General features: G+C 47.5%; 1 protein-coding gene across 1 annotated transcript in view; it reads right to left on the bottom strand.

The window, feature by feature from the left end:
- The window catches only part of CFAP58 (cilia and flagella associated protein 58), a 63,506-nt gene that overhangs the window by 37,949 nt on the left and 518 nt on the right, over positions 1-25,039 (bottom strand). Inside the window, exons 2-11 of the mRNA XM_018553827.1 lie at positions 23,441-23,722; positions 21,808-21,956; positions 20,615-20,771; positions 19,403-19,597; positions 12,987-13,124; positions 10,992-11,151; positions 9,540-9,622; positions 7,191-7,382; positions 5,946-6,107; positions 4,728-4,874 (exon numbers count right to left, since the gene is read on the bottom strand). Coding sequence (XP_018409329.1) covers positions 4,728-4,874; positions 5,946-6,107; positions 7,191-7,382; positions 9,540-9,622; positions 10,992-11,151; positions 12,987-13,124; positions 19,403-19,597; positions 20,615-20,771; positions 21,808-21,956; positions 23,441-23,722 — 1,665 coding nt within the window. The remainder of the gene's footprint in view (positions 1-4,727; positions 4,875-5,945; positions 6,108-7,190; positions 7,383-9,539; positions 9,623-10,991; positions 11,152-12,986; positions 13,125-19,402; positions 19,598-20,614; positions 20,772-21,807; positions 21,957-23,440; positions 23,723-25,039) is intronic.

Genomic DNA, 25,039 nt, shown 5'->3' with positions numbered 1-25,039 from the left:
TCCCTCTTAACCCCCCCGCCCCCCCCTTTTTTGCCCTTCTTCCTCCCTCCATCCATCTCCCATAGATCCCTTTTACTCCTTCTCTGTTTCCTGTCTATATCGTCCTATCTTCCCATGTTTCCCAGTTGCCTGCCACGCTGGCTACCTTGCTCCCTACTCACTCCCTCCCGCCAGTGCCAGAAGCACTTACAATGGGCATGTGAGAATCAGAACTGGACCACAGAGCAATGGAAGAAGGTGGCCTGGTCTGATGAATCATGTGGATGGCGGGGTGCGCGTGTGTCACTTACCTGGGGAAGAGATGGCACCAGGATGCACTATGGGAAGAAGACAAGCCGGCGGAGGCAGTGTGATGCTTTGGGCAATGTTCTGCTGGGGAAACCTTGGGTTCTGCCATTCATGTGAATGTTACTTTGATACGTACCACCGACCTAAACATTTTTACTGATCAAGTACACCCCTTCATGGAAACGTTATTCCCTGGTAGCAGTGGACTCTTTCAGCAGGATAATGCGCCCTGCCACACAGCAAAAATGGTTCAAGAATGGTTTGAGGAACACAACCACGAGTTTGTGGTGTTGACTTGACCTCCAAATTCTCCAGATCTTAGTCCAATTGAGTATTTGTGGGATGTCCTGGAAAAACAAGTCCAATCCATGAAGGCCGATATGCTTTTCGCACTCAGTTTTAGCTGCCCGGATTTCTAGTTTGCATTTTTTGTTACATTCTTTGTAGTTAAGGAACGCCAATGCCGTCCCTTCCGTCTTATATTTTATAAATGTCGCTCTCTTGTCCTTGACGTGTTGTTTTACAGTTTTATTAAACCATATTGGTTTAGTCTTTGATCTTTTATTTTTGCTCCCTAAAGGTATACACTTTGAAGTAGCAGTATGTACTGTGTTTTTAAAACAATCCCACATCTGGTCTGTGTTTAGGTTTTGAAATAAGTTTGTGCTTCAGAGGTCTAGTGGAGTCCATGACTGGACGAGTCAGAAGAAGGGGGACCCACTCAATATTAGGTCGGTGGTCATCCAGATACCACAGCATACCTTCAGAGGTATAGAGGAGTCCATGCCTAGATGGATCAGGAAAAGGGGGGCCTATTCAATATTAGGTGGGTGGTCATAATGTTATGGCTGATCAGTGTATATCAGTGAAAGGTTTTTGTGCCCAGAGTTCAGCTTTCTCGCACCTTGTTGTGCCATGTCTTCTGCTGAGGATACACTAATAAATGTTGTCTCTTTGGCTGTAACTAACAGCTCAGGCCCCATTCATGATCAAGAACATCAGAAATGGTTATCATTATCAGTCATGTGATCCCTATGTAAGGTATGACAAAGTGATCACATGTATGCTGGAGACTTCACTGACAAAAAAAGAAAAGAAAAATCGCTCAGCCTGCAGATGCCACTGCAGCCTTAAGGTGGCAATGTTCATCTGTTTAATAATGTAATTGTGAGGTATAATTATAGTATTGGAAAAAAACCTAACAAATACAATTTTTAAACAAATTTTCAGCATTGTGTTTTTATTATTTTCCTTAAAAAATATATAAAAATTAGGTATGGTGAGTTAACTGGCACAGGCTGAGGCCACAAAATGTGGCCCGACATTTAGGCATCAATGATCACCTCCTGGGTTTAAAAGACCGTAAATCCCCTTCAGTATCGAGAAGTGATATCCAAGCAATAAGAACATTATCTTCGGTTAGCTGGTGAATTCAGCTGCGTGGTCCCTGCATTATGAAGACAGTACCTTGTTACAGGCAGTGCTGTGCTCTCTGCAGTGGAAAGCAGTAATAACCTGGGTGACAGACTGGCCTGCCCAGGGCTCTGACTAATGCGCGCCTCATTTACGGACACCTTCCCTGTTAAATAATTGAGCTGCAAAGGCGCCGGTGTCAGACCAATAACTGCTGAATCTTCAGCTGCCCGAGTAAATGAGATGCGTGTGCCGGCAGCGAGATGTACGCTGGGAGAGGAAGGCTGTAGATTTTCACCGACTGTGACAAGTGTGAAGGATGACGAGGAGATGAGCTTAAACTCATCAATTGTTCCTCTCGTTCACCGATCGATCAGCAATCTGTCAACCAGATCATGCATTTTTTACAAGAAGCAGCAGACAGGGGCCGGAGACAGGGCAAGGCTTTGGACAGAGGAGAACAGAGAGGAAAATTCAGAGGAGTGAACGATCTGATTTGCTGGGTTCAATATTTAACGCAGAATGGGGCTGATTCACGACCAGCGTCTGTCTCATATGCAGAGGTCCAATTCAAGTTTAAAGTCTTATTGAAGAGGATAAAAAGAGTATATCTAGGCGTTAGTCAGATTTAATACCGAACCCCTTTTTCCCCGCTAGATCATGTGCCAGCATTTTTCTTTTCTTTTACCTTGTTCCTGTAGTGAGAAACACCTTTTATCACTCCCTGTGACATCATCACCCAGCTTAATGATTGCAGGGGTAGCTACTAAGAGCTCAGTTCCGACTGACAGACGTGCCCCCAGAATGACATCTCCCAAGACACCTTTCCCTCTGTTGTGGTTACTTACCTACCACTCATCAGAGCCAGGCCTCCTTCTCCTCTCCCTTGGTCACCTGTGGATTTTACCCGGAGTGTTAGGGCCGCGACATCACAGGGAAGGAATCACTAGCAGTGAACCTTGCTACAGTACCAGTATACCTTGTTACCAGTGCAACCTTTTAGCAGTGCAACCTTGTTACCAGTATACCTTGTTACCAGTGCACCTTGTTACCAGTGCAACCTTTTAGCAGTGCAACCTTGTTACCAGTATACCTTGTTACCAGTGCACCTTGTTACCACTGCAACCTTGTTACCAGTGCAACCTTGCTACCAGTGCAACCTTGTTACCAGTGCAACCTTGCTACCAGTGCAACCTTGCTACCAGTGCAACCTTGCTACCAGTGCAACCTTGCTACCAGTGCAACCTTGCTACCAGTGCAACCTTGCTACCAGTGCAACCTTGCTACCAGTGCAACCTTGCTACCAGTGCAACCTTGCTACCAGTGCAACCTTGCTACCAGTGCAACCTTGTTACCAGTGCAACCTTGTTACCAGTGCAACCTTGCTACCAGTGCAACCTTGTTACCAGTGCAACCTTGCTACCAGTGCAACCTTGTTACCAGTGCAACCTTGTTACCATTGCAACCTTGTTACCAGTGCACCTTGTTACCAGTGGAACCTTGCTACCAGTGGAACCTTGCTACCAGTGTCACCTTGCTACCAGTGCAACCTTGCTACCAGTGCAACCTTGCTCCCAGTGCAACCTTGTTACCAGTGCAACCTTGTTACCAGTGCACCTTGTTACCAGTGGAACCTTGCTACCAGTGCAACCTCCTCTCCCTTGGTCACTTGTGGATTTTACACAAAGTGTTAGGGCCGCGACATCACAGGGAAGGAATCACTAGCAGTGAACCTTGCTACAGTACCAGTATACCTTGTTACCAGTGCAACCTTGCTACCAGTGGAACCTTGCTACCAGTGGAACCTTGCTACCAGTGGAACCTTGCTACCAGTGGAACCTTGCTACCAGTGGAACCTTGCTACCAGTGGAACCTTGCTACCAGTGGAACCTTGCTACCAGTGGAACCTTGCTACCAGTGGAACCTTGCTACCAGTGGAACCTTGCTACCAGTGGAACCTTGCTACCAGTGGAACCTTGCTACCAGTGCACCTTGCTACCAGTGCAACCTTGTTACCAGTGTAACCTTGCTACCAGTGTAACCTTGTTACCAGTGCAACCTTGCTACAAGTAGAACCTTGCTACCAGTGCAACCTTGCTACAAGTGCAACCTTGCTACAAGTGGAACCTTGCTACCAGTGTCACCTTGCTACCAGTGCAACCTTGCTACAAGTGGAACCTTGCTACCAGTGTCACCTTGCTACCAGTGCAACCTTGTTACCAGTGTAACCTTGCTAACAGCAACCTGCTACCTGAACCTAGCTTCCAAAGCTACCTTATACCAAAGGTGATACCGTACCATCAGTGATAGCAGTGCCACCAGTCTTGCACGCTACAATCTAAAAGCAGTCACCTTTAGGCCTTGTTCACACCAAGCGCGTTCCAGGAGCAGAGCAGTTACAGACCGGAGCAAAACTGCGTCCTATGTATTCCTATGGTATTTTTAGCTCCAGTTCACATCGCAGCGTTCCGTTCCAGAGCAGGTAAAAAAACTGCAGCAAGCCCTATTTTACCTGCTTTGAAACGCTCTGGAACACATGCAAACGCATCAAAAACGCATGCAAACACCCTGGAACGCACTGAAAGCCCATTTTAAACAAACAAAAAATATTTTTTTTAACCAAAAATGGCCCGGAACGTATCAAAAACGCGGCATAAAACGCGGCACAACCCACTGCATTTGCGTGTGCAGAAAGTCATGCAGATCTGCTCTGCATTTGGTGTGAACAAGGCCTGGTCACTAACACGTATTGGTGATTCCCCAGGTCCCCAGGGTCTGCTGGGTCCATCCCACAGCTTTGCTCCCTGTATAGGCTATGTACAGTAGAAATGTGATGTCACTGCTACCTTTACAACTGGGTAATACCTCGGTGTGCAAAGATAATCGGTGCACACAAAGAGGATTTATATTCTTTGTGGCTATTGATGAATATAATTAAATGTAAAATGCTGTGCCCGGAGTTCAGATTTAAAACAATTCAACCGTCCCAAGCAACCATCACTCAGATGAATTCACAGAGGACAGACCTTCAGAGCTTCTTTTTCTTTCTCTACCCGCTGGTGGTCGACGTGAGACTTCACGAGCGCCGACTCTTTGGAGCAAATCTCTTCCTTTAGCTGGTCAACCTGATGGTTCATGATTTTCAATTTTCTCTTCGTCTCCGTAATCTCATCCTAAGGACAGAGCAGGTCAAAGAGTTACCACCGAATAAAGACGGAGCAAATGTAAGAAATAAGTAAAAAGGTGCAACAACCTATTAAAAGTAATCATTTTAGTAAGACCTTCTATATCCATAATGAATGTCTTACTAGTATGATGGTTCCATGTTTTCTTGTTTTTTGTTGACCTTGTTTTGTGATATTACCTTATGTGTGATTGATACTGTTTTAAGTGTTTAATGAATATTTGTATATAAAACTCAATAAATATATATTAAATGAAAAATAATCATTTTAAAATCCAATGTTAAAAGGGCAAGCCCACCCAAAAGTGATATTTTATGGTATAGCTGGAGCTTAGTGGGTTAAGTCAGCCCCTAGGTTATTTGATCCTCTGAGATATCCTTGCCACAATTCCCAGCTCTCTTCTTGTCACATCTGAGAGGTTCGGCTTTTCTGACCCACCTTTCTGTGTTCTGGCTGCTTCTGAATGGTGGGGACCCCTCATAATGGGCACAGCAGGTGTGCAGACCTGGAATTCAGTGCAGAGATGGTGGGGGTCCCGCATCATGGGGACAGCTGATGTACAGCCCAAGGAAACTAAGCTCAGGGATGGTGGTAGCTCCTAATAATGGGCCCAGCAGATGCACAGACCTGGAACTCAGTGCAGGGATGGTGGGAGCCCCTGATAATAGACACAGCTGGAGTACAGAAACAGCAATTAAGTGCAGGAGTGGTGGAAGCTCATCATAATGGGCACAGCGCATGTACAGACACAGCAACTCGGTGCAGGGATAGAGGGAACCACTCCTAATGGGAACAGCAGGTGTATAGACCCAATAACTAAGCACAGGGATGGTGGGAGCCCCTCATAATGGTCACATCAGGTGTGCAGCTGGGAAATCAAAGTTCTCACCAACAGAGTTTCTGAGGGGTAGAAGAGGCTGTCAGAAGGTTCAGCTCTATAGCATCTCCCAATAACCGGTATATCGGTTCAGAGTAGATTGACCCCTTACAGAAGCGGCGGTATCTAAATCAGGATATTTATAGACTATGTTGGAAAACTTGCACAAGGTTGATTCCTACCTGAGCTTCTATGAGGTTTTTGCTGTACAGGTTGCGGTCTGATCTCACAGCCTCATACAAGTTCTGCTGTTGCTTCAGCTTAGTTTCTGCTTCTGCGATCTTCTTCTTATAGTCAAAGATCTGCATTTCCCGAACTTTAATATCCTCCATGTGCTGGAGAACCTGCGAGGAGAGAGGAAGACAACAGAATACATTTAAAAGAACCCTCTGAAAGGTAAAAAAAAAGGATGAAATATTCCTTCAGGTAGTAAAAAAAAAACTGCATTCTCTGAGAGGAAAACTTCCTGTCTACATGAACTCACTCCATCGTCGACTGCACATCATTGCTCTGGATCGGCCTTCTGAAGGTGTAAACCAAGGACCTTACCTGCACAATGCATATCCACATGGCCACTTGTAGCCTCCACAAGGGAAGCATGTGACTGAGTGACAACATAGGAGGGAGTGTTGTCATTTCCTGTCTACATGAACTCACTCCATCGTCGACTGCACATCATTGCTCTGGATCGCCTTCTGATGGTGTAAACCAAGGACCTTACCTGCACAATGCATATCTGCATGGCCACATGTAGCCTCCACAAGGGAAGCATGTGACTGAGTGACAACATAGGAGGGAGTGTTGTCATTTCCTGTCTACATGAACTCACTCCATCGTCGACTGCACATCATTGCTCTGGATCGCCTTCTGATGGTGTAAACCAAGGACCTTACCTGCACAATGCATATCTGCATGGCCACATGTAGCCTCCACAAGGGAAGCATGTGACTGAGTGACAACATAGGAGGGAGTGTTGTCATTTCCTGTCTACATGAACTCACTCCATCGTCGACTGCACATCATTGCTCTGGATCGCCTTCTGATGGTGTAAACCAAGGACCTTACCTGCACAATGCAACAACATGGCCATTTGTAGTCTCTAAAAGGAAAGCATGTGACAGAGTGACAACATAGGAGGGAGTGTTGTCAACCCATACCAGGAAGTGCCGAAACAAAGACCTTCATGGCAAGATTTTCACGTAATAATTTAATGAAAGCTATAGAATTAAAAAGACTGAAAATGACTTGAAATGACATTAAAATGGTAAACATTATATTACATTTTAGTGATTTGGGTTTATATCAACTTTAATTTATATATTATGTCCAGCACTTACAAATGTATGGTTTTATATCAATTGACTGTCTGGGTGAGAATGGAATTGGCTCCAAGTCTGTCTTGGGTCTTCAGAAAGTGGAGGGCTTACCTTCTGTGTCAGATCGCTGGCCTCATTGATGTAGCGGTCCCTCTCCTTCTCCAGTTGGTAGATAATCTTTCGCTGTTTCTGGGCCTCATCTTTGTAATTAGTTATTTCCTCCTCCAGGTTCTTTTTGGACTGCTCGTGGAGTTTCACTAAGTTGAGTTGCTTCTGGGTGGCGCCAGCCGCTTTCAGGAGGTTCTACATACAAGAAATGAATGGTCATTATTCTGCATTACAGTCAGACAGTTCACTGTTATTAGCCCTTGTAGAAGGACATCCCAAAATATATATATATATATGAATTCTTATCACAGAATACATGGTTCAGACCTGTTCAGATGCAGAGGGGGAAGTGTAAAGTCCACTTGTGAGGGTTAGATACACTCTGGTCAAAGCTGGAAGAGTCTGTCACTTTTGCCCATTCAGGATAAACAGGGTCACCTTAAAAGGAGAACTATGGGGGTTAAGGCTTCTCCCCATAGTTCTCCTTAGGGTAACGGGAGGACACAAACTAGCGTCCTCCCATCACGCTAGGCTCAGTATACTGCGAGCTGTAGCTTGCGGTATACTGAGATGCCGCAGCTGAAGCGGATCCTGACAGCTGGCTCTGCCTATCTAGAGGCAGAGCCAGCTGTACCCGCCCCCTCCCCCGTCCGTTCCGGCAGTCAGTGCTGGTGGATCGGAGCGGGGAGGGGGGAATCCAGCCCATCCCCTGTCACGGCAGAGAGCCGTGACAGGATCGAGAGGTGAGCGAACACCGGCATGTGTTCGCTCACCTCCCGATCTACTGAGCCGACCTGTTCAGTCACAGGTCAGCTAGAACTATGAGGTGAGTGAAAAGCACTCACCTCATAGTTCTCCTTTAAAGCCCAGTTATAGTCACCTTCCCAGCACTCCTCTGCCACAGCCGCTGCAAAAATAGGATTTTTGTACTCACCGTAAAATCCTTTTCTCTCCGTTCATTGAAGGACACAGGGCAAGAGATCGGAGATCCTGAATTGATTCACGATCTACGATCTCTTGCCCTGTGTCCTTCAATGAACGGGAGAGAAATACCCAATACTCCCGGAGAAGGGGGTGCATCTCACATCCATTTATGATGCAGGGTTGGGGTCTAGTGGCCAATTACCAGGCCAAAACACTGTCACATGACGGAGGGGGTGACTTTGTCGCCCCATGCAAGCTCCGGCATCATTTGGAATGACAGCAGCAGATGAAGGAGTGGTGAGGAACGTGAGTATAAGTGGATTGTGGGAGAAAGGCTTTAAAGAGAATCTGAAGCCAAGAGTCTCTTTAAATCTCCAGATGCATTCGGGGAAGGGGGGTTGCATTTCCGACCATCCATGTAGCTGGATGCATAATACAAAGCTAACAGTCATTTTGGTGTCACCCCCTCTGAAAAGTTGGGCACTCGTCATGGATAGGGTTGCCACCTTTTCTTCATGCAAAACCCGAACACTCTAGCGACACACGAACATTTTTTGGGAGAATGAGCCATGGCCTAGTCATATGTAAATAGGGCCACCCATTCATATGTAAATATCACAGTCGAGACTATTGTCAGTGGGAGGCCAGTAGCCCCTATCCTAATTTTGGTTGCCCCTGTCTGCCTGAAATCTTGTGTCCGGGTTTCTGCTGCCATGAAACCCGGACACAGCATCTAAAACCTGGACTGTCCGGGTGAATCTTGGACAGGTGGCAACCCTAGTCATGGACTGAGAGCCTGGCAGTTGCAGGAGAGAGGAGGGGACCCGGCGGCATACCTTATCCAGCCGCGTGTATGTCCCCTCCTCTCTCTCCCGGTGTCCATCAACAAGATGGCTTCCGGCAGGTATCACCAAGTTGGCTGCCCATGCGTGATGACGTCATCGCAGACAATAGTAAATCCCTCTGCACTCCTCACAGCGCTCCCGGCCCAAGTACTTGTAGTGGTGCTCGCAGTGACAATCACGGATGGCACCGTGCAACAAACAGTGGAAAGCAGAAATCACCAGCACTCGGTAAATATCTTTAATGTCCATTTAATCGGACCAATCGTCAATTGTCATGTACAAAATAGCGACGTTTCGGGATCGCACAGGATCCCTTCATCAGGGCGACAATGTAACAAGACGCCATCGCACACACATGTGGTGATGTCACGCTCATGCTCAATGATGTCACGGCGGGGTAACACCTGGCCTCAGGGCGCCCCTGACACCTTCCATTATCATTTTCCCAGAATCTGCCAGGAGCAGCTCTAAAACAGGTGAGACTGACAATAACAAAGTAAAAATGGCGAAACAACAAGCTTTCTAAATGATGGCTTTTGGAGTGGGGGCGGGCTTGGCGTCTCCATGGTTACCAGTTGCTCACCTTGTTCAGCATGTCCCTTTCTCTCACCAGCTCGTCCACTGCCTTCTTATCTAGCTCAGCTTGTTTTTTTGCAGACTCCAGCCCTGGAGAAACAAAGACATATTATACAAGCTAGGGAGGAGAGGAGAGCTGACTAAACAAGTTTCAAATCCATTAATAACCCTCACACTCGATCCAGCCATAGAGATAGTATACATACAACATACGCACCATCACATGATGTTACGTATTGCTACATGATTAAAGTGTATGTAAAGCCAAAACATATTTTTCTAATTTTGGATAAAACATAGAAAGGTTAAAACTTCAGGTTTTTTTTTTTGTTAGAAAAACAAGTAGAGGGCCCTGTGCCCAAGCTCAGAACCAGGTCAACCTCCAAGGAGAATGGGTGCAAAAATTCAAGCAGGGGCTCATCTTAGGCCCCCAAAAAAAAGACAGCTGGTGGCTTCTAATTCATGTAAATAGAAATAAAGCAAAAAGCAAAAATACATCTGTTCTCCTAAAGACAATAAGAAAAAACTAACCAGGTGGGAGGGGTTGTAACCTCGAAGGGGACTGGCTTTCAGTTTTCTATGTGCCTTGTGTCCATTTCTCCTGTAGGTGGCAGTGTAACCCTAGGTTGCTTATTGTCAAACTGTGTCCCTCAATAGACACTAGAGCAGTGGTTCTCAACCTTTCTAGGGCCGGGACCCCTTGGTAACATTTGCCAAGTTGTGGTGACCCCCAACGGTAAAATTTAGGGTTGACGCGGCTGCTGCAGCGACATCTGGCGGCGTGGTGGGAGAACTGACACTGCTGCGCTAGGAGAGGGCTGAGGAAATCACAGCAGAAATCACACAGCGACCCACAGGTTGAGAACCACTGTTGTAACAGCTAAAATGGCAAACCATATAACACAAGCCGAGGGTGTCAGCTTTTATTATTAATAATAATGATGATAATCACTAGATGGGGACCTGATGGAGAACTGCAGGTCCCCCTCTGCTGATTGACAGCAGCAGTGGGCGGGTGCTAGTTTGCTATTGCAAAGTGAAATAGCCAATAGGAATCTAGCTATGCATTCCTATGCTGATTTATTTATTTTTTTCTGACTTACGGCGGCCGGGGCTCCGATGTCAGAAATAAAAAACGATCGCAGCGAAAGGTTTACTATGCTCGATCAAGCAGAGTAAACCTTTCCGGGAGAAAGTGTTTCTCTCCTGGACGGCCAGGAGCTGCTATCTAATAGCGGGAGACTCCCGGCGACCCCTGGCAAATTGTCATTCGACCCCCGAAGGGGTCCCGACCCACAGGTTGAGAACATCTGCACTAGAGGAAAAATAAAAAGTTTTGGCTGGAACTAATAAAAGAAGGGCTTTAGAGCGTCTTGCATGCATTTGCCATAACCGGTTACATACTGCCATCTACTTGCTCAGATCAGTCAAGCGCTATATAAAAATGGAGGAACTATACCTCTCTCAAGTCCAGTAATCTGATTTTTCAGTGTCTCTCTCTCCTGCTCCACCTCAGTCTTCTGTTCCTCCATTTGTCTGTACTTCCTTTGCATGGCCTCTCTGGCTCTGGAAAGTTTGGAAATCTCGTGTTTCATCTGACCGACCTCTTCTTCTCTAGACTGATCAACAAGATGGAGATGCGATATAAAAATTGTTATCAGCAGTTTATACATTTAAAAAAAAAAAAACAACATCATGGTGAACCCACTTACCCTCGCCAGATACCTTCTAGAAAGGTTCCCAGAGCTGCCAGTAAATAATCCAAAAAAAGTCAATGGGAGTCATTAGGTGCTCCTCATGGCTTCTTATGTTTCTGGGATATCTAGGCCTGAATTCTCAACTCTTCCCACTTACATCTATTTGACAAAACAAAAGCTGCAGTAGATGGGATATACTCTCTTGCTTGTCAATGAAGTTGTCATGATGAGGACCTAAAGGCTAACTCCCCGCTTCAGATCATGTTTCATGATACACCCATATTTAGGGTGGTACACGAAGCATGGTGGCATGTACCATACCCAGAACCCAAGCTGCTCCCAAGTGCATTTTCATGCAGGTGTGATCTTGTGTCCTCAAGGGCTGGGATAATCCCATGTGTCATCTGCCAATTAAGCCGAGGAACCATGCAGAGCGTGACAGGGATCCCTCCTACATCTTCAGCATGTCATACTAATCTGTAGTCCATCCTTAGCAAGAGCCTGTGCACTGCACCCACGATGCAATATTCTGCAGACTTTTTTTGCAAAACTTAGTAAATACACTAGTTCAATGTTGCTGCATTTACACTTTTTGTAAATGCATCTTGTCCTTACCATCTTGTCTTGACTAAGCCTCTAAAGCATAAAATGTTCACAGGTTGAGCTTGCCAAAAAGAAAAAAAATGATAAGCAGCTGAATCAATTTCTAGGACGCAAGGCAGGAATATGTGGTAGTGGTGCAATATATACCATATGGTCAAAGGTTTGTGAACACCTGACCATCAAAACCTATAAGAGCTTGTAAGACATCTCATTCCAAAACCATGGGCATTGGAGCAGCTAGAACAGCCTGCACTCTTCTGGGAAGAATCTCCACAAGATGTATCTGTGGGCATTTGTGCCAAAAGAGCATTTGTGAGGTCAGGGACTGATGTTGGATGAGAAGACCTGTCTTTCAATTAGGGTTCCAATTCATCCCAAAGGTGTTCGGTCAGGTTAAGGTCTGTACCGGCTACATGAGTTCCTACATGGGGGGGTGTCTATATATTTTTCTCCGTATAGTATATGTTTGTTTTTTGACACATCAGACCTCCGTATGACAACTTTAAAAATAATAATAAGGCCCCTTTTCTGGCTAGCTGCCGTTAATGTGTTCTTGCTTGCTTAAAGGAGAACTATGAGGGGAGTGCTTTTCACTCACCTCATAGTTCTAGCCGACGTGTGACAATGAGACTGTCACAGGTCGGCTCAGTAGATCGGGAGGTGAGCGAACACATACCGGGTTCGCTCACCTCTCGATCCTGTCACGGCTCTCTGCTGTGACAGGGGAGGGGCTGGATTCCCCTCTCCCCGCTCCGATACTCCAGCGCTGGCAGAGCCAGCTGTCAGTCACGCAGCTGGGCGGATCCCGGCACAATTGTCAGGATCCGCTTCAGCTGCGGCTTCTCAGTATACCGTGAGCCACAGCTCACGGTATACTGAGCTTAGGGTGACAGGAGGACGCTAGTTTGTGTCCTCCCATCACCCTAAGGAGAACTATGGGGAAAAGCCTTAACCCCATAGTTCTCCTTTAAGTTCTTTAACATTTACCATGAAGCCAAAAGGAGATCCTGTCCATCAGTCTCCACACCAAGCTGGAACGCCAATTTTGCATGACCTAAGCTTTTAACAGTTGGGCACATTTGGTCCATGGCTGCCATATTAAAAGGAACATGGAGGAGTACAGGAAGACACATCGTCACTCGTGAGGTTCTTACCTTTAATTCCAGCTGCTTCTGTTGGTTCTCCTGAATCAGCTGCTCATTGGAGATGCCGTTTTGCTCATTGTCCTGCTGGAGTTTGGTGTTTCTGACCTGAAAATGCTCCACTTCTTTGTTGACTCTCTCGTGCAGGATCTGAAAGAGAAATGAATGCAAAATGAGTAGGCGGAGTAGGTGTGTTTTACCTACTCAAACCAGGTTATGGTTTATGGTGGAAGAGAGTCTGTTGTTGTTGTTTTTGAACTTTTCTTTGGTACAATGAAGCATTTTAACTTTCCTGGTATAACAGAATAAATGTTCACCATGCGTGGCGACGTTTCGGAACCTGTCCAGTCCCTTCATCAGGCAAACAAAAGTGATTCACAGTGATCATTACTTCTGTTTGCCTGATGAAGGGGCTGGACAGGTTCCAAAAATGTTGCGACGCATGGTGATATGACCTGCTAGAATGAATGAATTAGTTTTGGAGAAAACCTGGGAGTGCTGGTGACCAAATTGTTCTGTTTTGCAAGTATTCGGCGGCGCCATCCGCGGCCACTTCAGCACCCACCCACAATATACTGTATGGGGCTTCTCGGTCAGGAGTACAGTGGGACTCTCTATTTGACTGTAACTTTCCGGTATATCACATGAAACAGGACTCCGGGCATTTAACCTGCTGTATATTTTAGATTACCGTATTTTGCGGTCCATAAGACGCACTGGACCATAGGACGCAGGGAGGTCCGGCGCGCCTTATGGAGCACTCGACAGACTGTAGCTTCTGTCACAGCTTCTATGACAGAAGCTGTGACAGAAGCTGCAGTTAGTGACCGCTGAGACAGGTGGCGCTGTGATTACAGCGTCACGGTCTCAGTGATCACACAGAGCAGACGAAGAAAGTCCGTTCTTCGTCTGCTCTATGGTGATCTCGATCGTCGCCGTTGCTCGGTTTTAATACGAGTGATCTCATTAGATCACTCGTAGTAAACGAGCAGTGGCTCCTACTGCTGAACTCGATCGCCGCCGCCGCTGCTCGGCTTTAATACGAGTGATCTCATTAGGTCACTCGTATTAAACGAGCAGTGGCTCCTACCACTCGCCCGGCGCCCGAAACTGCATGTCTCGGGCGTTGGGATTCGCTCCATAGGACGCAGGCACATTTCCCCCCTCCTTTTGGGGGGAAAAAAGTGCGTCTTGTGGAGCGAAAAATACGGTATATGCGTCGTTATCACTTGCCCCTCCCTTTTAGATTGTAAGCCCTCGGGGGCAGGGCCCTCCTTACCATCTTGTCTTGAATTGTATTGTGATTGTAATGTCTGAGCAAACCGATGGGGCTCTATAAATCCTGTATAATAATAATCGTTATGATTGTTCCTCAATACAAATGTTTCAAGGTAAAGTAGAACTCCATCTTTTATTCACCTATTGGTTCACCCTCCCCATACACTGTTAACAACTTCAGTCCAGCGCTGGAGGTCTTCAGTGGATAATAGTTTTACTTTGTTAGTAAGGACTTGGTCAATTTTGGGTTTATGCCCTACCCCCTTGCCTCGTCCCTTTCCAGTAAGACATTTTCAGTATAACAGACATCCATGATATCAGAAGAGAGAAGCTGATTGGTTGCCAAGGTCAACTGCTCTGGATTTTGTCTGCTCCAGTTTTGATAAATTAATGTGTTTTGCTGATTTAACCATCTCCCGTCCATGGACGTTCGTGAACCGATGTGCCTGGTGCGGCTGGGACCGGCATAGCGATGCTGTCAGTGGAGATCAAAGTGAGATCAGTACACGATCTTCCTTTTGATCTCTTGTCCCTGAATGCAGGAAGTGATGTATATTACATCACTTCCTGCATTCATTGTCACTCTCTGGTACAGAACACCGGTGAGAAGCTAGTGAAGCTTCTCTGGGGGTCCCTAGGTGACATTAGGGGTCTTAGAGAGCCCTAATGTCTCCATAAAGAGGACCTGTCATGTGAATTGGCTATCACATAGGGGATTTTTTAGTCCTCTATGTGATAGCAATAAAGTTAAGTATAAAAAAAAATTTAATAAAAATTAAAGCATAAAAAGAAAAATAAAGAAGCCACAAAAAAAAGGTCACGAAAAAAATTATGTAAGACACAAATTTTTTTTAAAGTCCTACATCCCCCCACTCTTACAAACATGCGCCGGGTGCGCCAACGTGCGAAAACAACGATTCCGCCTATTGTGCTGCACAGGTTACATATCGTCGCGAACGTCGCAGTGAGAACAATAATTCTAGGGCCATCAATCACTGATAACACTAAACTGATGAGCGGTAAGAGATTTTAAAGCATTGCCTATGGCCAATTTTGGGTGTGGTCGTTCTCTGCGATTTCGTTCAGGACCTGAAATTTTGAGCCCTATAGTATAGTATAAAATTCATTTCAGTACAGCGTTGCATGACGGAATAAATGTCATTCAAAGTGCGGTCGGCAAGTGGTAAAATAAAAAGTTTCGTTGGACTTAAATTCCATCAGTAAATGTAGTATTTGCTCATGCCAGACATGATGTGATGGAGCGAGCTTTTGGGAAATTGTAAACCTGCTAAGAAAGTCATAAACAGTCTAAAAAAAAAAAACCACAGCGCCCTTTGTGTCACAATAGCTCTCCAACAGCGCGGCGTTCGCCAGATGAAAGATCGTTCCTCCTGCGCCTTTTAGAAAACAGAACCGAGATTCGGAGCAGCTGGCAGATAAATATTTCATGTACATTCGCCAAAGTGGAGCCGGCGTGTCACAGTAATCATTGTAAACGAGCGTAAAAGCCGTAAAGTGCTCCGCCAGCTGTAGGGCGAGCTGCACATCTGACCGGCGTTCTGTTCGCAGTTTGCAGATCTGGTTGTAATTAGTGATCTTTAGTAGCGTGCTTGTAATAATTAGAACGCTAATGGCTAACATTTGTTCTCTAACATTTCATCGCTAGGAGAGATCTGCTTCCTATCTCGAAGTTTGAAAGAGCTAAAGCGACTTTGTCGAGGAACTGAAACTGACAGAAGACAGCAAAATACTTACTTCTCTCTCCCTGCCTGCACCGCTGAACGCTGCTCTGGTGATAAGGAATCGTCCTCCAAATTCTGCTGGACATTTTGATGATCCCCTGTGACCCCTGCAGCACTCAGTGGTTCCTCCTGATGACCTACAAGTCCCTATAGGAAATGGTAGTGACATGGAGGCCGGTGGAAGCAACCACTGTGCGCTGCGGGGGAAACAGTTGATCGACACTCCCCGGAAGTGTTTGTTTCCCAGCAGACTTCGAAGGGCGATTCCTTGTCAACCAGGCGGCTTTGAGAGGCATGGGCAGTGGGAGAGGCAAGTGTGTACTATCACTTTTTCCAGCTGGGTTGCTTTAAAGTGAACCTGTCATAAGAGAATGTAGTATATATATATAGCCATAATTTTACATAAGGGTTAATACGGGGCTCAAAATTTCAGGCCCTGAGCTACTAGCCAGGCCTTAAGAGTTACTCGCCACCAGTTGCCCCACCTATCCCCTGGTGTGGCGCAAAGTACAGAAGTCAGCAGTACAGAGGTCAGTCATTTAACGCGCAGTACGGAGGTCAGTCATTAAACGCACAGTACAGAGGTCAGTCATTTAACGCACAATACAGAGGTCAGTCATTTAACGCGCAGTACAGAGGTGCTGGGGGGGAGGGGGGGGGTACAGAGATGTATTCTTCAGGTCCCAGGCTGAAAAAACGTCCAGCCAGCCAATAGCAGCTGCAGTCTTCCTCCAGGCTATGGCAGATGAGGTGGGCGGAGGAAGCTGCAGGTGGCGGAAGTGAAGGGAAGACCGACGACCTGTAGCTGCAGCGGCCGAGGAGAAGAAAAATCCGTGCAGCTGTCTTCCCTTCACTCTGGCCACAGAAGACAAGTGAAGCGCTCGATCGCCGCTGCAGGAGCGGCGGTAGTTTCACCCCCGCTGGTCCTGCCAGAGGCTCCCCCTCCCCAGATGAATTTCCACTCGCCCTCACGCAATTTTCACTCGCCAATTGCGAGGGGGCGAGTGGAAATTTTGAGCCCTGGGTTAATACATTATCATTATTATTATTCATAGTGATAAAGTCTCAACATGATGCACAGAGCTATGTGTAAGAGCCAAAAATGACAACAAAGCATGATGGATACAGCCATGGCAGAAGCAGCTTACATTCTAAAATGAACTGTGAGGTCAGAGCAATTGTGAAGCCAACACGTTTCGGGTGTTATAGGTCCCCCCACTCATCAGGGAAATCGCTCTAGCAGCTGGCTGAAGATACCAAATCAGCTATTAGGGGGAGCCCAATATGTGTTAAAGCTCCCCCAAATCAGAGTTCTTTACAGTTCTTGAACTTCTATCTCATAAAAGTTTGAAGCCCTGATGATGGGGTTCCCCGAAACGTGCTGGATTGTAACTGAGTTTTTTGCAGTAAGTGGACTTTCTTACTTGCATGTAATCAGTCTGGTGCTCTCTCTCTTAGTTCTATATTTTGCTTATCTGGCCTAAACCAACCACCTAGAGAGCTTTTAGTTTGAGAGCCATCTCACTAAAGTCATCACACTTCAAGAAAAAGAACCCTAAGTTCTCATAGAAGGAGAACAAGTATTTGGGATCTGGGGGCCACAGAACTCACAAATGTTGGATGATAGCCACCCAAAATGGCGGTTTCCAGCCAGGCTGGACGACTGAGTTATATCTACCAGGTCAGACAATCATCTCCTTTTTCGGGTTAGGAAATCTGTTCCACTTTCTGTCCTTCCCCATCAAGAGAAGTGTAGCCAGTTGCCTGCTCATGCCGCCCTCCCACTGTCTCTATAGGGACCAATGCCCATGCTCAGCCAAGCTGAGCTGAACTCCGGCCTTCCCTTCAGTCATATCTAACCTTCGTCCTTCCCTTCGTTCTTATTCCGGCTCCTCTCCTGGCCTGGAATTTCTATCTTTGATTTCACAGAGCTTCTCACAATGTGCATTAGAAGCTGCAGCAAGTCATAAAGGGCCCACCTTATTTCCTGTCTGTGGACATCCAGCATCTAACGCTTTCCTCCCCAGTCTGACTGTCCCTGGCCCTGCCCCCTTTCATTCATTGGATTTAAGTTCTTTCAATTATGGAAGCCCAGCATCCCATGTGGACATTACCTAGGTTGGCCTATTATTACCTAGGGACACATGCCTGTGTTTGTCAGAGTCTTGCAATGCCTCATGGGACTTGTAGTAGTGCAACAGCTGGAGGGCCGGAGTTGCCCACCCCTGATCTTTCCTCCCCGGTCTGACTGGCCCGCCCTTCCAATTATTCGATTTTAGTTCATACAATAATGGAGGCTCAGCATCACATGTGGGCGTTACCTAGGATGGTCTACATCCAAATACAACCTCCCTAGGAACGCCCACTCCTCCAGACTGACAGCCACCCATCAAGGCATTTTTATATTTGCATAACTCCTACCAAGAGCCAGCCCACTGCTTGCATCAGGGCTGAGGCAGGGCGCTGTGATGTTTTCAGGAAGCTATGTACAGCACCCTGCCGGCCCCTCCCACCAATCATGATATGACTCAGTGGCGTAACAATCGCCATAGCGACCCAGGCGGCCGCAATGGGGCCCGGGCACTGGAAGGCACAGCCAGGGCATCCCTCTGATGCTGTGCGGGCCGCCTGGGTTGCTATGGCATATCAGGGTGCTGGCTGTCACTGGCGGCTATGAAGAGGCACCGCTGTTAGATCACTGACAACCTCACAGCTGCTGCTGAGCTGTGTCAGTGACAGCCAGCAGCTGCTGCAGAAGAGGCTGGACGCGGCGCTTGCAGTGAAGGAGGAGGCGGGGCCCGGCCCGGCGACCTAAGAGCAGGAGGGGCTAGTGATGTAAGAGGAGGTGGGGCCCATCGATAAAAGAACAGACAGGGCCCAATGATGTAATAGGAGGCGGGGCCCGGAAGAGGAGGCGGGGCCCGGCGACCACGGAGGCGGACATCGCTGACAGCTAAGAGGTGTGCAGCCCACCTGAGACCCTGCAGAACTCACTATAGAGAATCTATGGTGGGCTCTGCAGGGTCACTCTCAGATGGGCTGTTTGGTATATCAGGTGGGCTCTGCAAGTGGCATAACTAGCAATCATGGGGCCCCATACAAAAGTTTGCTATGGGGCCCTGTGATTTCTAGTTACACCCCTGATATGACTGCATTGCATAGCGAAGCACAAAGGACCCCTGATGATGTCACTAGGTCTAAAACAAGGTTTGTCATAAAAATGGAAAGGTTTTCTTGACATGTGAATGAGGGAGGAGCCTGCAAAATATAAGCAGATTAAGCTTATCGCATAGCCAGAGGTCTATAGGCCTGTAGGCAAGTTTTCTTTGTACAATACTTCCATCTATGTTAGCGCTATATACCTCAATAATGAGAACAATCAGCCATAGAAGGGTCAGGAACATTCACCTTTGTTTCTTTAAGCTGCTGTTCCAGTTTCTGAAGTTCCTCTTTGTTCTTCTGTAACATTTGCTGTAAGGATCTAATCTCCGAGTGCTTATTGTCCAGCTCGGTCTGCATACTCCTCAGGTCCTTCTCCAGCTTCTCCTTTTTGCGAGCTTCCCGAGACGCCTCGTTCTGACGCACCTGAATCTCCTGCTGATGCTGCAATCAAGAAGTGAAGAAAGAGTTATAGTCACTCACCCGTCCAATCAGAGGCGTAACTAGAACCTTCAGGGCCCCGGTGCAAGAAACCATGAAGGGCCCCCCCCTAACCGCCATAGCACCGCATGGTTAACAGGAAGGCTGCCGAGATCCCCAGCAAGCGTGGAACCTCAGGCAGCCTCTTGTTTAAAATTTTAGTGCCGGTGTTCTGTCGAGAACGCTGACCTAGTATCTGCGCTTATGTACAGACGGGATTAACGAGGAAACCGGCATTTATTTACAAAGTATTCGTTTGTAATGGTTACTTGTGACCGGTAATAATATACCATCCATGGCAGTGAATGATGGAATATTATAAACGGTCACAATTAATGATTTAGACTAAATGCTTTGTAAATAAATCCCGGTTTCCTCGATAATATTGGTCTGTGCGCAAGCGCAGATGCTGAGGTCGGCAAATTCGACTATGTCAGCGTTCTCGACAGAACACCGGTATCTGCGTTTAGTATCGGGGCATTTTCCTGAGTATGAGTACTTGTGAAAATGCCCAGTATTGAGACTGGTGTATCCCTACTTAAAAATATAATACATTGCTGGGACTTGTAGTCCCGCATACTAGGGCCCTCTTCCTCGTCTCGGCAGCCAGGGGGCGGGGCTAGGATGAGAGGGTCCTCACACAGCAGAATGTGCTGCCCGGCGGTGCCTGCAGCACATTCTGCGGGACTGGTGACAGCCTCTCCATCCCTGCCGCACAGCCGCCCGTACATGCTGCGTGTGGCTGTGCGGCAGGGAAGGCCTGGAACTATCTCGGGGGAGGGGGGCCCTCTTCTTCCTCGCTGAGCCCCCCCAAGTGGCGGAACGCCAGGGCCCGGTCGCAACCGCGACCTCTGCGACCCCGGTAGTTCCGCCAGTGCGTCCAATCCATAAAGCCCCTGACCTGATTCTGCAACACCAACGGCTTTCCCTTTACATCTTTCCTATAAATAAAAACATGGATGTCCGGGGGTGTGGTCTCACCTGAGAAATGGTCTGCTCCGCCTCCTCTTTGAGTTTCTCCGCCTCCTGCTGCTTAGTGGTTGCTTGCATTAGACTTTCGCGCAGCTTTACTACTTCGGATAGCAGTTGGTCTCTCTCTTGGGTCAGCTCCTCCTTGACAGTCAGTAATTCATTTAAACTGTGGAGTGATATAAGGAATACTTATCATTCATGCAGAAGGTCGGTGTTCCTGCGGAGCCATAATAAAGCCGCTGAGTTTTCAGATTCTGCCCACAGATGGTGAGAATGGTTTTAGATATTTTTGATTTTTTTTTTTACAAGCTTCGCAACTTCTGTGTTACTATTAGGTGGTTATTAGCCATCAAACAGGATCACTCCTTTCAGTTGGTCAAAATCACATTGTTTCCAATTTTGTTTCTATACACTTCTTCCAGACAGCACAGTCAGAAGGATAACACGACCTTTCCATTGGCGGTCCCAAGGGACAAAGGCTAGCTTTGTGAATAGACCCCTAAATCTAACCCAGAGATAGTAGTGAGGGCCTCCAGCACTAATAGGGTGGAAGGCCCAGTGGGGCCAGAAATAGATTCTGCCCATGGATATCACCAGAGAGTGTGTAGAGCCTCTGAAGGCAGATTGCTTATATAAATGGAAAGCTAAAACATATTCATAAGGCGACAGTTTCCCTTTAAAGGAGAACTATGGGGTTAAGTCTTTTCCCCATAGTTCTCCTTAGGGTAACGGGAGGACACAAACTAGCGTCCTCCCGTCACCCTAGGCTCAGTATACCGCAAGCTACAGCTCTCTATATACTGAGACGCCACAGCCGGAGCGGATCCTGACAATTGTGCCGTGATCCGCCCGGCTGCGTGACTGACAGCTGGCTCTGCCTATCTGGAGGCAGAGCCAGCTGTACCCGCCCCTCCCCCGTCCGTTCCGCCAGCCAGCGCTGGCAGATCGGAGCGGGGAGAGGGGAATTCAGCCCCTCCCCTGTCACGGCAGAGAGCCGTGACAGGATTGAGAGGTGAGCAAACGCCGGTATGTGTTCCCTCACCTCCCGATCTACTGGGCCGACCTGTGACAGTCTCATTGTCACAGGTCGGCTAGAACTATGAGGTGAGTGAAAAGCACTCACCTCATAGTTCTCCTTTAAAGCTGAGACATAGATCACGGGGTTCCCCAACACTCTACATTCATATTTTCGGGCCTCTCACCTGTGCTCCTGCCCCGTGGATAGCCCGGATCCTTGCTCCACCAGCTTGGACAGATTGTTGATCTCGCCTTTCAAGGAGCCGATGGTATCTTTGGCTCTTTGCTCCTTCTCATAGGCTGCGTCCACCATCTTCCACGCCTTCTCTATTTCCTGGGGTCGAAAAACAAAATAACAGAAAAGACGAAATAAAATGTGATGAAATGTTTCACAAAGTTCCTCACTAAAAGGAAATTTCCAGCTACGTAGATGGAGTGAACCTGTCCAATGCTTAAAGCTGAACTCCGGCCTTCCCTCCAGTCTTGCACAGTTGTACCGGCTCCTCCCCTCTTCCGCTGATGTCACTGCGCAGCCAGGCCCGGATTCCCCACAAGGCCACTGAGGCCCGGCCTCGGGGGGGCAGGACGCAGAGGGGCAGCAGTGGTGTCCTTGTGGGGAAGTTGTGGGCGCCGGGTGGTAAGTTGCCCTCTCTACATTTAGTCCTGCTTTGCACAAGCAGGAATAAATGTAGAGTGAGGCAGCCGATTGTTTGTTTACATGTGATCTCGGCGATGTCGCCGATATCACATGTAAAAAGTCTGCAGCCTCCCCCCCCGCCCTTACCTCTCCCCTCGCAGGCTCCGCCTTCTGTCCGCCGCCACAGAGTCTCTCACTGCAGTGATCAAATCGGCAGGGTTAAAGGTGGAACTACAAATCCCATGATGCAGGGGTAGCCAAACTCTGGCCCTCCAGCTGTGGTGGCACTACAAATCCCATGAGGCATTGCAAGATTCTCACAGCCACAGACATGACTCCCGGGGAGAGATGCATCATGGGATTTGTAGTTTCACCACAGCTGGCGGGCCGGAGTTTGGCTACCCCTGATCTAATGCATGCAATCAGCACTTTCCATTAGACCAAAAAGAATATCAAACCGAAGAGCCAAGGATGTTTTTGTATCCAATAAAAATGTAATGTGAGTGGTGTGATTGCACCAATGTTTTCAACTTCCAAATGTGCATGGGTCAAGCAGCGTGCTGGGGGGGTCATTTATAAAGGAGAGCGCACATCTGTTGCCTGCATTTCACAGGCCATTCATAAAATGCAGGCCACAGTGTGCGATGCTCCACTCAGTTCGCCCTGCTTAATACAGCTGAGAGAGCTCTGTGATTGGAGGAGAGCCAGTCATGTGACTTTGGCAGTTTTCGTGACTATACTCCCCTCCCAGATTTTTTTCCCTTCTCCCATTAAATCTCATTGCCATGTCACTGGCTTCAGGAGTGCAACGCACACTTGTAAAGCATGCAGCTGTTCCTTATATATGTGTGGCTTTCTCGTCTTTCTTCTAAGCAATGGTATGGCAGTGGTACAATGGTACACCTATATGCTGCTTTTTAAAAAGACCCCAAAGGGGTATCTCTATAAACAATTCCCAGAGCCATTCGCACTGTGGATATCTGTCAAAGTTCGTTCTGTGTGAGGCAAAAATGAACATTGTTAGTATAGAATTGTTTCAGGGTGAATGTAATGTAATGTAATACCTCATTATGGCCACTGGATGGAGCTGAGAAGCACAGCAAATACATACTTCGTTCTGATGCTCCTCAGCGACATCTAGTGGCCACAATGAGGTAGTACATGTGACCAGCACGACGCACCTTCTTTAAAGACGCAATCGTCGTCTGGTCCTCTTGGGAAAGTTTGAGCGCCGTGGACACTTTGGCCGAATTGGCCACGATCTCGGAGTTCAGCTCGCGACATTTGGACATCAGGCGCTTCTCGTTTTCGTAGGATTTTTTCAAGACCGCGTGCAGCTTTTCGTACTCCACCCGAAACTTTTCCAGGCTCTTGTCGCCGGTGAGCTCGCTGAGCACCTCCTGGAAATCTTTCTCCAGCGCTTCGAACGCATTTTCGTCCGTCAAGGTTTTCTCCGCCTTTTCCTGCAGGGGGGAGAAAGACAAATCAGGACATAAGAAGCAGCTTCACATTGTGATACGGAAACAGGGGATGGCGGCCATGTTTGAGAGAGCTGTATGGGTTGTCTCCGCCCCCCTCCTGTAATAAAGACCGGTCACTGCCGCTCTCTCTCCTTGTGCATGGTGACTGGTCTTGTCTCCGCCCCCTCCTGTAATAAAGACCGCTCACTGCTGTTCTCTTTCCTTGTGCAGGGTGACTGGTCCTGTCTTCCCCTCCCTCCTGTAATAAAGACCGGTCACTGCCGCTCTCTCCTTGTGCAGGGTGACTGGTCTTGTCTCCGCCCTCTCCTGTAATAAAGACCGGTCACTGCTGCTCTCTCCTTGTGCAGGGTGACTGGCCTTGTCTCCGCCCCCTCCTGTAATAAAGACCGGTCACTGCCGCTCTCTCCTTGCGCAGGGTGACTGGTCTTGTCTCCGCCCTCTCCTGTAATAAAGACCGGTCACTGCCGCTCTCTCCTTGCGCAGGGTGACTGGTCTTGTCTCCGCCCTCTCCTGTAATAAAGACCGGTCACTGCCGCTCTCTCCTTGCGCAGGGTGACTGGTCTTGTCTCCGCCCTCTCCTGTAATAAAGACCGGTCACTGCCGCTCTCTCCTTGCGCAGGGTGACTGGTCTTGTCTCCGCCCCTTCCTGTAATAAAGACCGGTCACTTCCGCTCTCTCTCCTAGTACACTTCCTGTCTGCTAAAATGTTGTCAGCAGGACAGGAAGTGAGGAAAAATCTCCCCAATGCAGTCCTGGGTAGCAGTAAAACATGACAGGGGATCGAATCATTCCCTGCGCTACACAAAACTTTTCCTATAGTGTGGAAAGGTTAGATCCTCAGTTTCTATTGCTGTCTCCGTCACCACCAGCGAGAGTCACCCCCTTTATTTGTCCCGTTGGCCATTGTCACTGAAATAGAAATTGATGGGAAATCCAGAATTTTAAACCTTTCATTAGATACAGAATAGAGGGGAAAGATTCCACAGGGGGAGGAGGGGGGAGGCACCTGTTCCAGTGACAACAAAAGGGGATTTCCTTCACTTTGCAGAGATCTCCTCTCACTTCCTGTTGTCTCCACAGGACAGGACAGGAAGTGAACGGAAATCTCCCCAATGGGACACAGATAGCAAAACACAAAACCCTGGCTTGTGTTAACCTTTCCCCCACACTATTTACAATGTTTTAACAGATTGGCTTTAGATACACTTTATTATATAATTAATTTTGTAAATACTGTATTATATTTATATGTTATTTATGTTTTCTTTATAATATTATGAATAATATTAATAATAATAA

The sequence above is a fragment of the Nanorana parkeri genome, unplaced genomic scaffold, assembly GCF_000935625.1.
Source record: "Nanorana parkeri isolate BGI_ZX_2015 unplaced genomic scaffold, ASM93562v1 scaffold130, whole genome shotgun sequence".
Lineage (NCBI taxonomy): Eukaryota > Metazoa > Chordata > Amphibia > Anura > Dicroglossidae > Nanorana > Nanorana parkeri.
This window is presented reverse-complemented; position numbering and strand designations above follow the sequence as displayed.